Genomic DNA, 16,011 nt, shown 5'->3' with positions numbered 1-16,011 from the left:
CAGCTGTTAAAACCCTCCCGTTGTGGGACACGACATGAAACTACTCCAGTTAGCTCAGTCATGTTGGAACTCAGATATCCGCTGGAGAAAATATTTTTTCATGGAGCGTTTATTGAGTCACTGAGTTATTAAAGTTAAACAGGTAGCTAACCGTTAGCCCGGCTAATCTATGATAACCACGACTAATTACAAAAATGTGCACACGTAAATAGTAATGTTTGTCCAATCATTGGTTTTATAGACTTTACAAACATCAGATTAGTCTAAACGGCGATATAGTAACATGAAAAATTAGATATAGTGAAACTCTCGTCCGTCACTATTGTGCTAATGCTGGTTTTCTACCCGGAAGTAGTTGTAAACAACAAGGAGATTCGTCCTATAAGAGAGTACCGACAGCATTGGTCCAATGGCAGCGCCTCCTGGTGGAGGAATATGGGTTTTGCAAAAGCGCCCAAGAACTGACATCTCTGCATTGTTGGTGAATGAGCAAGTGTGGTGTTTTCAATAATTTAAGGACATTTCTAGATCACCCACGTTAATAGCATCATTGAGGATCCTTTACAGATATTAAAGGGATAGTTCACCCAAAATTGAAATTGCATTCATTATCTACTCACCCTAGTGTCGACTAAGGGCTGGAAGAAGTTTCAGATTCCTCCGTCCCTTCTCTGAGTTACAGGGGGTCTCGCCGTAGCAGTGCATGTCCATATAACGGTTGCAAATGGATACCAACTGTCTTCGTAACAAATGTAATGTGTGTATGTAATGTCCGTCTTGTATTGAAGCCCCGAAATGCGAAATTGTCCCGAAAAAAATTAAATAAGTCTATTTTTAAAGCTTGTTTTGGACGAACCGTGAAGAGGAGCTTCGAGAAGCTTCCGCTACAAAACAAGCTTTAAATATAGACTTATTTAATTTTTTTCGGGACAATTTCGCATTTCGTGGCTTCAATACAAGAGGGACATTACATACGAGCAGCATGGAGGTATTTGGATGTTTTTTGGTGTGTCTTTTTGCTACGAAGACAGTTGGTATCCATTAGCAACCGTCATATGGACATGCACTGCTACGCCGAGACCCCCTGTAACTCAGAGAAGCCACGGAGGACTCTGAAACTTCTCCCAGCCCTTAGTCCACATGAGGGGGAGGAGATAATGAGTGAGAAATTTCAATCTTGGGTGAACTATCGCTTTAACACACTTATTAACACATAGGCTAGTAAAAAAAAAAAACAGTTTTCTACATGAATGTTTCAATCTACATTTTGTAATAAACAAATTATAAGTGTAATTTGATATGACCAAGACACCTAAAAACAAAAACACGGCCGTTTTCATCCATTTACAAGCAAGTGGGCAACACACATACATTGGAGTGAATGAGTTTTCTGGGCGCTTTTGCAATACCCACATCCTGCCACTAGGGGCGCAAAACCCTTAAACCCTTAAACCCTTAAACCCTTAAACCCTTACCACGGGAGTCAACGGTGGTGTCGTTACTCTCTTTTCCAGCGCTCTAGTTGTGACATCCCAAAGTCTATTGATCCTGTTTATCATCATCGCTCTCCAGGGACAGAGCCGCCGCGGCCGCCACCACGACTCAGCTCCCAGCATGCACTCTGTCTGTCTGTCTGACTGACTGTCTGACTGACTGAGGTATAAATAGAGTCTGTGAAGCTGCTGCCACACACACACTTTTCTCTTTTTATTCCTTTATTGTTCCAGTTTCATTTCCTGCTGAGTCACACACAACCAACAGGACCGGCTGATGATGCCATCCCATAATACTCCCCCCTGTGCTCCCTGCTGGCTGGCTGGTTGGTTTGACTCACCGGGACTTTGAAGGGAGACGAGTTGGGGTTGTCGACGGCGACGCTCTTCTCCGAACTCCCCAGACCAGAGATGCTGCGTCTCCTCGGAGACCGCTCCGACGACACTTCTGGAGAGAGAGAGAGAAGATCTTCATCATCATCATCATCATCATCATCATCATCATCATCATCATCATCATCATCATCATCATCATCATCATCATCATCATCTTCATCATCTTCATCATCATCAATAATGTCATTGATCTGATCAGGTCGTGATCGGCCCCAGTCAACAACACTGTGTCGTCACGGTAACGACAGGTGTTGTTCCTCTGCTCAGTTCTGATGCCTCGTTCAGTCTAGTTCTGGTTCTGGTCCCGGTTTGTCGGGGTGGGAGAAAAAATCGATTCACATAAATATCGCGATATCTTTTTTGACGATTTTTTAATCGATTTTTTTTGTGCATTTGTTCGCCTTTTTTACATACAGAGAGTCCAGGTTTTGAAAAGGGTTTAAGTTCACTTTATAATGGAGTAGGGCTGACCCAAAAAAAATCCAAGCTTCGAAGCTTCGTTCGTTGCCATGGTAACCGATCATGAAGTCCAGTGATCGATTTTGTCTTTTCTTCCTTTTTTCCTTTTTGACACTGGTTCTCATCGGCAATTGTTACATTACAATGAGTAGGCTACTTGGCATCCTGGAAACCTGCCTGATTTTGGTGATATGCAGTGTTTGTTTGCCATTACTTTCATTATTTCCGCTACGAAATGATTAAAATACTGCAATTAGCGTGGGCGTTAGCTAACGTTTGTTTGACGTTGCCATGGAGAGCCAAATCTGGCGAGAGTGTGTTGTTGAGCCAGAGACAGGTCTGGAACAAAGTTCATTTTCTCCTGATGTGTCCGTCTGAAAATTTACATTTTGGTGTCAAACTGTTGAGAAGAGATGTGGTTTGTGACAGATGAGTCCAATATTTACTATGGGGCCAAGTGACCAACTTCGCCAACATCCGCGGTAGCATCCATTACGCCACCACGACCAATCAGACAAATCTGGTACCTACACCGGACCCAACCGGGACCAGAACCAAGTAGGATCCTAGAACCGTACTAGAACCAGGCCCGCCCCCGGCTCTGATCCCAGTTCAGTAGACATGGAACCGGTTCTGGACCTAGTTCCGGTTCTGACCCGGTTTGGTCCTGGTGCGGTTCTGGGACTGGAAATAGGACTGGAACCGGTACTATGACTACTGGGACTGAACCGGGACCAGGACCAAGACTTAGCCCAGAACCGTACCAGAACCAGGTCTGTAATCGGTACCAGGTCCAGTGTGGTTCCGGGACCAGGTCCGGTTCCGGTACTACCCAGTTTAAGTACCGGTTCTGGTCCTGGTCCTGTTCCCAGTCGCAGAACCAGAACTAGAACCAGGACCATATCCTGTTCTGGCCCTAGTCCTGGTTCTGGTTCTGGTCCTGGGACTGGACTCACAGTCTGGTCCGTCACTTGACCCTCAGGGAGGCGGTTACCATGGAAACATCATCATCATCATCAACAGTGAATGACAGGTTGTGGCTCCGCCCCCTCTGTCCTAACGACCGCTTCCAATCACCTGATCAATTAACTCTCATCTTCGTCTCTTAGCAACAGTTTACAATCACATCAATGAGAGGAAACACACAGCTGGTTCACTTCCTGTCCAGACTCATGACATCCCTTCCTGTCCACACAGAGGCTGTGTTCGAAATCATCCACTCACTCACTCCCTCTCCACTACATCATGTACACGATGTAGGGAACGACGGGAGGAGAATTCGGACACTAGACGGTAATTTTCTGGACGTGGTTGCGTCAGCAGATGCGCCAGGTGTTAGCGTGTTAGCATGTTAGCCTACTGCTGTGACGGAAGCAGACGCGCCGAGAATCATGTAAACAAACCAGACACATAAAAATAAAATAAGAAAAACCGGACACTTGCGGGAACATTTGAGGATGTGATTATGTGTGGTTGTGTTACTCGGACAATAAACTGTTGAAATATCGGAAGTTTGGTTTGGTCGACTACTGTTGTGTGTCCCGACCGTGAGCCGTTAGCGGCTATGTGGCTATTAGCTTAGCTCGTCAGATCGTATTTACTACATATTCTACTACAGTTTCTTTATTAGATTGATTTAATGCTGCCTGTTAATGTTGGGATGCTGCTGCCCAACTCCTGCTCCTCGGGCAAACGGAGCGAAGGCAAATACGTCTGAGGAGTTTTTTTGGTAAATTTCCTAAATAAATCGTAGCTAACATGCTAATTAGCTTCCTCTTCTTCTACTGACTTCTCTGGCAAAACACGACCGCATTGCATTGTGGGATACGGGAGTAGAAAGTAGTGTACATCGCTTGTTCACTCAATTTTGCGGTGCATTGTGGGTGTTTTGTCATCCACTACATAGTGGATGAAATTAATCGCGGAGAATTCGAAAAACACTACAAAATGGCGAACACACTATATAGTGCACTACATCCGTGATAGGGGGAGATTTACAACACAGCTAGAGACTCTGGCAAAATGTAGTGAACATCCGATGTCACTAACCGGAGCAAGATATCCCATCATGCATTGCAAATAAATGAAGTAGTGACCGGTGTAGCTACCAAATAAATGCAAGTAGTGACCGGTGTAGCTACCAAATAAATGAAGTAGTGACCGGTGTAGCTACCAAATAAATGAAGTAGTGCAGCAGCCTCAATAAATGTGTTACATGTATTGCCGCTTAATATATTGCTTTACTCCTCTTTTTATGTTGGTACCTATACACCCGTAGGTCTATGCTACACCGGCCGTTACGATCGTGGTCAGAACGTTTTAATAACGCGACGTAATACGTCATTAACTGTGCGGCGGAGTAGTGTCTCAAAGTGTTTTTTTATTTGACCAGTGAGTCACTATATTGAATTCACTCATTAGTGAGTAGGGAGGAGGGGATGAGTGAGTGATTTAGGACACAGCCTCAGTCCGTCCACAGTTTCACCCATTCACAGATCATTTTAGCCGCTCGTCTCCTGAGACACAACTCTTCTACCTCTTCCTCTTCCTCTTCCTCCTCAGACCTGATCGACCACCAATCCATCGATCAGTCTTCAATACTCTCAGTCTCATCGATCGACTCAGACTCATTTTCCTCTTTTCCTTTTAACAATCGTCACGTTTTCACCTTCGGATCACAACATGAACCACAACACACACACACAGCTGTTCTCCATCACAAACACGATGCATTCAAGTTCAGCTCGGCCTCTGTGTGTGTGTGTGTGATCAGCTGATCCACAAACAGCAGCAGGCAGCCGCCGCTTCACATTGAACCACTGCACTGTTTCTCTTCTGCAGCAAAGCAAATAAATAAATAATAAACTAATAATAATAAATAAATAAAATAAAATAAATGATACTAAGCAGAACCGAGGCTGCGTGTCTCAGTTGTCGGAGGGACAGTGAACGCACCACAGCACCACAGCAGCAGCAGCAGCCGGCGGCGTCAGCGTTTATCAGCTTCCTGCAAAGTGCTGGATCAAGTTGCAGCAGCAGCAGCAGAGACGAGGACGAGGCAGCGCCATCGCCATCCCATAGCATAGCATCGCCACGGGAGACGGGGAGAAACTTTCATGCAACAACACCCCCCCCTCCTCCCCCTCTTCCCTCTTCCTCCCCCCTTCCCTTCCCTTCCCTCCTTCCTGCTGCTCTGACACCGGTGATGGAGAAACAGCAGCGTGAAGATGAAGATGATGATGATGTCGCTCCTGTTTCTCCATCATCATCATCATCATCATCATTATCCGAAGAGACAAAGTTGTTGTTGTCGCGGCAACAGGGAGGAAGTCAGGTCGGACAGGTCGGTCACATGACACACACACACACAGCGAGAGAGAGAGAGAGAGAGAGAGAGAGAGGAGAAGATACCTCGGTCGCAGCTGTTCCCCATCATCTGAGGAGACGACACACACACACACACACACGGAGAGTCAGGGTCCGACGGGATTGGCCGAAGCAGCCGCCACCTGTCAGCCAATCAGGTTAAGCGGCGAGCAGCGGTGGCGTCCGTCGGTCCGTCTTCGTCCCGTGAACATCCTCGCTCGACTTTGGCGTCCTCCTCCTCTTCCTCCTCCTCTCCCTCCTCCTCCTCCTCTCCCTCCTCCTCTTCCTCCTCCTCTCCCTCTTCCTCCCCCTCTCCCTCCTCAGCACCGCATCCTCCTCCTCTCACATCTCTGCCCTTCTCCTCCCTCGCTCGCCGCACTCAGCAGTAATTCTAAACCTCGCTCTCCCTTTCCTCTCTCTGTTTCTCTTTCCTCTCTCTCTCTCTCTCTCTTTCTCTCTCCTTCTCTCTCCTCTTCCTCTCTCTCTATCTCTCTTTCTCTCTCCTTCTCTCTCCTCTTCCTCTCTCTCTCTATCTCTCCTCTTCCTCTCTCTCTGTTTCTTTTTCCTCTCTCTATCTCTCCTTTTCCTCTCTCTCTATCTCTGTTTCTCGTTCCTCTCTATCTCTCTCTCCTCTTCCTCTCTCCTCTCTGTTTTTCCTTTTCCTCTCTCTCTATCTCTGTTTCTCTTTCCTCTCTCTCTCTCTCTATCTCTCCTCTTCCTCTCTCTATATCTCTCCTTTTCCTCTCTCTCTATCTCTGTTTCTCTTTCCTCTCTCTCCTCTTCCTCTCTTTCTGTTTCTCTTTCCTCTCCCTCTTTCTCTCTTTCCCTTTCTCTCTCCCCTCTGTCTCTCTCTCCCTCTATCTCCGCTTTCTTTCTCTCTGTCTCTCCTCCTCCCTCCCTCTCTCTCTCAGAGCTTCATGGTTTTACCGCATTTATTCAATCAATCCCTCCAACTCCTCTGTTCTGTTTCTGTGTCTGTGTCTGTCCTTCTTCCTCTCGTCTTCTTCCTCCTCCTCTCTGCAGACGCTCCTCTCCTCCTCTCCTCCTCCTCTCTCTCTCTCTCTCTCTCTGCAGCAGCTCAGTCGTAGCCTCTCTCTCTCCTTCCCTCCCTCTCTCTCTCTTCCTCCGTTGCCGCGGCGCTCGGAGGATAATTACTAAATAAGTTTCCCTTCAGCCGCCTGATGTGGGACACAACTCTGGGGGCTTCGGCTATTAGCTCCGAGTGTGTGTGTGTTTGTCGATGTGTGTGTGTCAGTCAGTGTGACAATGTGTGTGTGTCAGTCAGAGTGTGTGTGTGTGTGTGTGTGTGTGTGTGTGTCCTTGTCATCAGAGCTGCAGCAACAATAATGATCCTGTTGTTCCTCCTCATCACGTCAGAGTGAGAGCTCCGACTTTTTTTTTTTTTAGAAAAACTAGCTTCAAACGACCAGTTACCAGACCGAGTTGTTTTAGAGGGAAATTCATGCAAAACCACTGATGCACGTTGCCTTAATATTAAAATCTATGTGTATGTTTGACTATGTGGATGTACATATGTGTAGCTACCAAATAAATGAGGTAGTGACCGTAACTATAGTGTGGATCTGTCACTTTTTTTTAATAGAAAAACTAGGTTCAAACGACCAGTTACCAGACAGAGTTGTTTTAGAGGGAAATTCATGCAAAACCACTGATGCATCACGTTGCCTTCAGGGACAGTTTTTCATCAAGCAGTCTCTGCAAAGACCTTAATATTAAAATCTATGTGTATGTTTGACTATGTGGATGTATATGTAGCTACCAAATAAATGCAGTAGTGACCGGTGTAGCTACCAAATAAATGCAGTAGTGACCGGTGTAGCTACCAAATAAATGAGGTAGTGACCGGTGTAGCTACCAAATAAATGAGGTAGTGACCGGTGTAGCTACCAAATAAATGAAGTAGTGACCGGTGTAGCTACCAAATAAATGCAAGTAGCAACCGGTGTAGCTACCAAATAAATGAAGTAGTGACCGGTGTAGCTACCAAATAAATGAAGTAGTGACCGGTGTAGCTACCAAATAAATGAAGTAGTGACCGGTGTAGCTACCAAATAAATGAGGTAGTGACCGGTGTAGCTACCAAATAAATGAAGTAGTGACCGGTGTAGCTACCAAATAAATGCAAGTAGCAACCGGTGTAGCTACCTAATAAATGAGGTAGTGACCGGTGTAGCTACCAAATAAATGAAGTAGTGACCGGTGTAGCTACCAAATAAATGAGGTAGTGACCGGTGTAGCTACCAAATAAATGAGGTAGTGACCGGTGTAGCTACCAAATAAATGCAGTAGTGACCGGTGTAGCTACCAAATAAATGAAGTAGCGACCGGTGTAGCTACCAAATAAATGCAGTAGTGACCGGTGTAGCTACCAAATAAATGCAAGTAGTGACCGGTGTAGCTACCAAATAAATGAAGTAGTGACCGGTGTAGCTACCAAATAAATGAAGTAGTGACCGGTGTAGCTACCAAATAAATGAGGTAGTGACCGGTGTAGCTACCAAATAAATGAAGTAGTGACCGGTGTAGCTACCAAATAAATGCAAGTAGCAACCGGTGTAGCTACCAAATAAATGAGGTAGTGACCGGTGTAGCTACCAAATAAATGAAGTAGTGACCGGTGTAGCTACCAAATAAATGAAGTAGTGACCGGTGTAGCTACCAAATAAATGAGGTAGTGACCGGTGTAGCTACCAAATAAATGAAGTAGTGACCGGTGTAGCTACCAAATAAATGAAGTAGTGACCGGTGTAGCTACCAAATAAATGAAGTAGTGACCGGTGTAGCTACCAAATAAATGAGGTAGTGACCGGTGTAGCTACCAAATAAATGAAGTAGTGACCGGTGTAGCTACCAAATAAATGAAGTAGTGACCGGTGTAGCTACCAAATAAATGCAAGTAGCAACCGGTGTAGCTACCAAATAAATGAGGTAGTGACCGGTGTAGCTACCAAATAAATGAAGTAGTGACCGGTGTAGCTACCAAATAAATGAAGTAGTGACCGGTGTAGCTACCAAATAAATGAGGTAGTGACCGGTGTAGCTACCAAATAAATGAGGTAGTGACCGGTGTAGCTACCAAATAAATGCAGTAGTGACCGGTGTAGCTACCAAATAAATGAAGTAGCGACCGGTGTAGCTACCAAATAAATGCAGTAGTGACCGGTGTAGCTACCAAATAAATGCAAGTAGTGACCGGTGTAGCTACCAAATAAATGAAGTAGTGACCGGTGTAGCTACCAAATAAATGCAGTAGTGACCGGTGTAGCTACCAAATAAATGAAGTAGTGACCGGTGTAGCTACCAAATAAATGCAGTAGTGACCGGTGTAGCTACCAAATAAATGCAGTAGTGACCGGTGTAGCTACCAAATAAATGAAGTAGCGACCGGTGTAGCTACCAAATAAATGAAGTAGTGACCGTAACTATAGTGTGGATCTGTCACTTTATTTTTTAGAAAAACTAGGTTCAGACGACCAGTTACCACACAGAGTTGTTTTAGAGGGAAATTCATGCAAAACCACTGATGCACGTTGCCTTCAGGGTCAGTGTATCTTTTGGTCATTGGATTTTATTTTGATGAATGAGAATTAAAAAACAAAATATGATTGGTTTATTGGATTTTCATTTTGAAATACACAAAATAAAATTGAAACACAAAGCGTTCTTCTTTTTGAGTATCAAAGAACAATTAACTAAAATTTAAAATAACTAAAATTCATGTTCTATTTCATATAACAAAAATAAAATCACTAGACGACAGAAACAAAAAAACAAACTTTCTTTTCATATTCACTGACACTGGAAGTTGTCATTTACAAGGCAAAGCTGTGGGCCGGATTCGGACTGGTCTATCAGGCCAGTTGATAGTCTTGCCTGGGCCAGAGTTGGAACGAGGTTGGAACGAGATAGTCTTAGGACCCCCGACCCCCCAACTCAAATATTACATAGCTATTTTTTTTCCCACAAATATTTGAAACAGTATTCTATAATTTAATGCCTTGGGACAGGACAACAGACCCGTCCCCCCCCCCCCATTGGCGGGGGACAAAGTCTTCACACGCACATGCTCACAACATACAGAGTAGAAGAAGGGAAAAGGGAGATATAGCAGGTCCATACTTTGGTTATAACTTTTGCCACCTGTGACGTACGTTGGGGACTCAAGCTTCTGCCATTTTCATCTTAAAATCTCCTTTCTGCCCCCACTTTAATCTGATATGCGTACTGATTTCTGTAGATGTCAGGCCTTGTTTTACTGTCTGAAATCATATCCGAGTAGATTTTGGCCTACAGAACCACAGACACACAGGTACCGTAGCACTCATTGGCGCTCTAGCCTTGAAAATGACAACATTTGGTGTCAAAATATTAAAAAAAGAAGTGTTTTTGGTCTGTTTATTTGTTTCTGTTGACTGCTGATTTTATTTTTTGTTATGTGACATAGAACATGAAAATCAAACTGTTTTTAAAATTTAGTTAATTGTTCTTTGACACTCAAAAACAAGAACACTTGGTAACGCTTTATATTAAGGTCCTTGTAATAAGCATTAGTTAATAGGTAATAAGGCCCTTATAAGTGATTACAAGATGCTTATTAACATTATTATGCATTTATAAGACTATATATGTATTAATAGACTCATTATAATATAGTTAATAGCAGACTATAATTGATTTATAATAACTTATAATAAACTTAGTTAACTGTTTGTTGATGCTTATGAACATTAATAAAATCCTTATGAGTATCTTATAATTGTTCATAATAACATTACAAACACATATATTGACTCAACTAGCCCAATCATTATGTCTTTATTAATCTTAAGGTCTGTGTAATAAGCGTTAGTTAATAGGTAATAAGGCTCTTATAAGTGCTAACAAGTATTAATAGTCTCATTATAATATAGTTAATAGCAGACTATAAGAGATTTATAATAACTTATAAGAAACTTGTTAACTGTTGATGCTTAAGAACATTAATAAAATCTTCATGAGTATCAATCTAACCCAACCATGATGTCTTTGTCATGCCTTTATTAATCTTTTTTTTGTTTGATTTATTAACATTATACTTTATTGCTCATCTACGTATTATAAGTTTACTTGTTTACAGTAAACTGTGCTTTTTGCAGGTACTGGATCTAAAGCGAGAACAATGTCTTATTAAGGCTGATAAATCTTTTATTATGCATTTGATTTTGGTTTTCAGAAAGGTGCGTCGGAGGAGAAGAGCAGACTTGTAGAGTTTCTTCTCACTTGAAACATTTTACCCTTTCGCTTTTATTTTGAAGGCAAACAGCAAAACCGGAAGTTCCAGTTTAAGCTAGCAGCTGATAGCTTAACACATGCCCATGTGTAAAATGGAGGTAGTTGCCCAACATTTTTGCCCCCGAGTAGAATTCAAACCCATTCTGGGCCTCGAAAAGAAGCAGCTGACAAGAGGAAGCGTTGTGAGACGGAGGATGACTCTTCTGGTAAGTTTAACTGCTGCTAACTAGTTAGTACAAACTCAAACATGCATAGCTAACGTTAGCCGAAGCTAGTGTAGACCTAGCCGCCTCCTGACTGTTGCTGCCCTACGGAAGCGCTCCTCTGTGTATCAGTGAGAACGTTTTTATATTAAAATGTAGTTTATTTTGTCTCCAGCTAGGCTTATATACATACAATGTACATTTACATCGAAATATATAACTTCTCTCTTTCGTTGTGCACCGTCTGATATGTTCTTGACACTTTTCTGTACATGATAGCCTACTTACTGCTGTGTACATTCAGCACAGTCATTTGAGTTTGAGTTTGAGTTTAATTAAATGTGCTACATTAAGACTCTATTTAAAATGCTTGAAAATTAAACTGTAAAGTGTTATTGCAGGATATATCGAGACTTTTATTTTTTATGTTTTTACATTAAAAAAAATGTCATTATGAAAACTCAGATGTAAATTTCCTCTATCCTCATTCTCTCCCGACCCCTCCTCAGACTCCTCAAGCTCCTCAACCTCAGATGATGGCAAGAAGAAGAGGAAGAGGGAATTGCTTTTGATGCAAACAAGAGTGCAAAAGAGCAGCTGCGTTAAATGTTCAATGGAATTAAAAATTAAAAAAATAAAAGTGTACTTTTTTTTCAAAGACCTGTTTTAGGTTATTTTTATACATTTTAAGTATAAAAATCATGTTGCACTTTGCAAAATTGCACTTTTTTGAGTTAAATTATTTGTATAATATGCCTAAATGTTTTAAAGGTGCTTTCTACCTGTTTTAGGTGATTTAGATTTTTATACATTTTCAGTAAAATGTCTCTTTACTTGACAGCAATGAATAAAACAATGTTGGGCTTCACTGTTGAAACATTTGTATTACTATGCAATCTTTTCTTTACATTTCATCAACCTTGACCACATGTATTGTTCATTACAGATGTGGAAGTTGTGAAAATCATTGTTAACCATTAATGAATGCATTACAAAAGATTTATTAGACTTAATAAGGCATTGTTCTCGCTTTAGATCCAGTACCTGCAAAAAGCATAGTTAACTGTTAACAAGTGCATAGTTAACTGATAATAAGGGCATAATAATGCACAATAAAAGATTTATCAGCATTAATAAGACATTGTTCTCGCTTTAGATCCAGTACCTGCAAAAAGCATAGTTAACTGTTAACAAGTGCATAGTTAATTTATAATAGATGAGCAATAAAGTATATATTAATGTTAATAAATCAAACAAAAAAGATTAATAAAGGCATGACAAAGACATCATGGTTGGGCTACACTCAATGTGTTTGTAATGTTATTATGAACAATTATAAGATACTCATGAAGATTTTATTAATGTTCTTAAGCATCAACAAACAGTTAACAAGTTTCTTATAAGTTATTATAAATCTCTTATAGTCTATTAACTATATTATAATGAGACTATTAATACTTGTTAGCACTTATAAGAGCCTTATTACCTATTAACTAACGCTTATTACACAGACCTTAAGATTAATAAAGACATAATGATTGGGCTAGTTGAGTCAATATATGTGTTTGTAATGTTATTATGAACAATTATAAGATACTCATAAGGATCTTATTAATGTTCATAAGAATCAACAAACAGTTAACTAAGTTTATTATAAGTTATTATAAATCAATTATAGTCTGCTATTACTATATTATTATGAGTCTATTAATACATATATAGTCTTATAAATGCATAATAATGTTAATAAGCATCTTGTAATCACTTATAAGAGCCTTATTACCTATTAACTAATGCTTATTACAAGGACCTTAATATAAAGCGTTACCGAACACTTTGTGTTTCAATTTTATTTTTTGTATTTCAAAACGAAAATAGAATAAACCAGTAATTTTTGATTTTTAATTCCCATTCATCGAAAGAAAATCCAATGACCAAAAGATACACTGACCCTTCAGGGACAGTTTTTCATCAAGCAGTCTCTGCAAAGACCTTAATATTACAGTAAATATATGTATCTCTGTAAAATATATGTGACCTTAATATTAAAATATTAAAATCTATGTGTATGTTTGACTATGTGGATGTACATATGTGTAGCGAGCACGCTTATGTGTATGTTTGTGCAGGTAAGCACATATGTGTGCAACAAATACCCACTAATGTCAGTGAAGACAGATTGCTGCTTTTTCACTTATTTTTTTATTGATTTAGATTTTTTGGTTTTTGTTTGCTTGTTTTGTTTGTATTTTGTTTCCTTGTTTGTCTTATGGTATATATATATATATGGGTTAAACAAAAAAAAGAAGGAAGAAAGAAACTGTATGAGTCACCCCATCATTGATATTGTTTCAGGATGGATATTTTTGTTGTTGTATCCTTTTTGTTAATTTATTGGAAATAAAAACATATTAAAAAAAAATATTAAAAAAAGCAGTCTCTGTATTTCCCTCTAAAACAACTCTGTGTGGTAACGTTGTGTTATTATCTCATAGCGTGGTGAATGTGCAGCTCACAACTTGTCCACCAGAGCGTTGTGGAGTTGTTGGATTGTGTATTTGATGAGTTTGATGAGGGAAACCAAGAAATCCCATAATGAGCCTCCGTAGCGTAGCTCTGAGCAGCTCACGGCTCTGCTCCGCCGTTCTAAAAACAGCTTGCACCGACAATTAAAGGTAACGAACCTACTGCTATGACTATAGGGATTATGGCAATGGGCCAATTTGACAAAATGTTGAACTATCCCTTTAAACTCTTCAGACTTCTGTTCTTTAAAACTATAAAACAGCTGCAGTTGATGTTGTTTCATCTAATTATTCTGGTCTGTACGGTGTCATGAAGGCGCCTCGTAGGAGAAAAATGTATCTATCATCATTATTATTATTGGATGTTTGCTGAGCAGCTGTGAACATCTGTGCCGCCCTCTGCTGGACCAATCAGGAGCTGCAGCCTCGCCTGCTGAGTCATGATGTCACAGCCTGGACCTCACACACACACACACACAGACGTCTGTTGTAACCGTGTGTGTGTGTGTGTGTGTGTGTCAGGTGTGTGTGTGTGTGTGTGTGACGTAACAGAGAATGAGAGGAATGTTGGGAATGTTTGAGGCTGAAACCTGGCTGGACACACCTGACACACACACAGTTAATCCTCAGCTTTGTGTCGGCGCTGGAGCTTCAACAGGTCCGGCTGCTTCTCACCGTCATAACACACAGACACACACACACACACACACACACACAGACACAGACACACACACACACAAGACATTCACTTCCTGAGGAACGTCCCGCCACAATAAAAGCGTCAGAGTGTGAGAGTGTGTGAGGGTCCAGATGCTGTGAACATGAATGGAACAGCACTTACCCACTCTCACGACACGTTACCTTGACAACAACATGTTTTTAACCCCGCCCTCGGACCGATAATTTACCGTACTTTCAACACGCACAAGGTGTGTGAGGGGGACGGACTCAAAACTAAACGTTCCTGGATCAGATCTGATCAAATCATCATCGATAATCACAAACTGCACGTTAATACTGACGGTAAACTTATTATTTCTTTCTTTTTGTTGTTGCTCCTGTCCATTAACAATAAAGAGACAGCGGAGCTCTCTCTGACTATGTGTGTTAATTTACTACTTCTTTTTTTAACACTCGCGTTCCGACGGCATCCCCTGTATTCGACTTCACAACACTATGAACTGTGGGTAATTCCCCTGTAGTCCAGTAATTTTAAGCCAAAAAAGGGGTCAACGTTGAACAAATTGCAACAGAAGCAAACTCAACATGTCCTGAGTAAGGGAAAAAAAAAACGAAGAATCCCATTAGGGGAAAGTTTAGAAAAAGACCCAAACATAGCCCATTCATACGCCTATTCATTATTTTTCTCATGTGTATAGGGTAACATTTTTAACCTTTAGATATCTCCATGAAAATTACTGTGTTGATTACTTGCATTAAAGCAGATATCAGTGGAATGTTTTTGTTAATATAAGTCCTAAATAGTCCTATTTTCCGTCAGCATCACTTACATGAAGTATTTCAGCCTAAACACGAGTCTCTCCGTCACTCTGCTCTGCTGTAACCAGAGGAGAAAATTTTCCTTGTGGGATACAAGTGTTATCCAATGAGGGGAGAGAACGGCATGAAGGGCTGTGTGTGCAGCCAAGGGATGCGCGTGAATGTGGTGACGTAGCACGAGGACCAATTGATGCCCGACAAGGGCGGGGGCTGCTAACTCATGGTGCGTTCAAGGAAACTCGTACTTTGTGTTTTTCCTTCCTGTGAAGTCATACCAGTTCGATCTGGTACGAGTTCACGGGTCGGAAGTTACGAGTGGCCGTTATAGGGAACTTTCACAGACAACAGGACGGTAAAAACACGAGCTACGGGTTACCTGGAACGCTACCAAGTCGTAGTTGTGACTTGAAGCTGTAACTTACGGTTTCAAAAGCCTGCCTTGAACACAGCATTAGCCGAAACGGCCGTGCCGATGATATCTGCTTTAAGACAAACAAAAAATGTATTACAAGTTTTTTGAAATTCTTTGTTAATTTGCATAAATTCCACCGTTTTGACGGCACATGGTCCCTTTATGAACCTCTGGAGTCGACTCATTCCAATTTTCATGCTGGTACCACCACAGCACCTTTATGTATACACACATGTGCTGTGTACACAGAAATAGTGATGTTTCTTCAATCATTTCAGATTTGTCTAAACGGTGATAGGGCGTGAAAAATATGATATATAGCTAAACTCTGGTTCGTTACTATTGATCTCATTCACATTACAGCT

The 16,011-nt window shown here is 41.3% G+C and overlaps 1 protein-coding gene across 1 annotated transcript in view; it reads right to left on the bottom strand.

Annotated features, from left to right (window-relative positions):
• The window catches only part of rasal2 (RAS protein activator like 2), a 113,406-nt gene that overhangs the window by 43,246 nt on the left and 54,149 nt on the right, over nt 1-16,011 (bottom strand). Inside the window, exon 4 of the mRNA XM_085805290.1 lies at nt 1,835-1,941. Within this exon, the coding sequence (XP_085661416.1) occupies nt 1,835-1,941 (107 nt within the window). The remainder of the gene's footprint in view (nt 1-1,834; nt 1,942-16,011) is intronic.

This window comes from Trachurus japonicus, chromosome 17 (genome assembly GCF_045865225.1).
Source record: "Trachurus japonicus isolate A0001 chromosome 17, Traja_1.0".
Classification (NCBI taxonomy): domain Eukaryota; kingdom Metazoa; phylum Chordata; class Actinopteri; order Carangiformes; family Carangidae; genus Trachurus; species Trachurus japonicus.
Note: the sequence above shows the minus strand (reverse complement) of the source record. Positions and strands in the feature narration are given on the sequence as shown.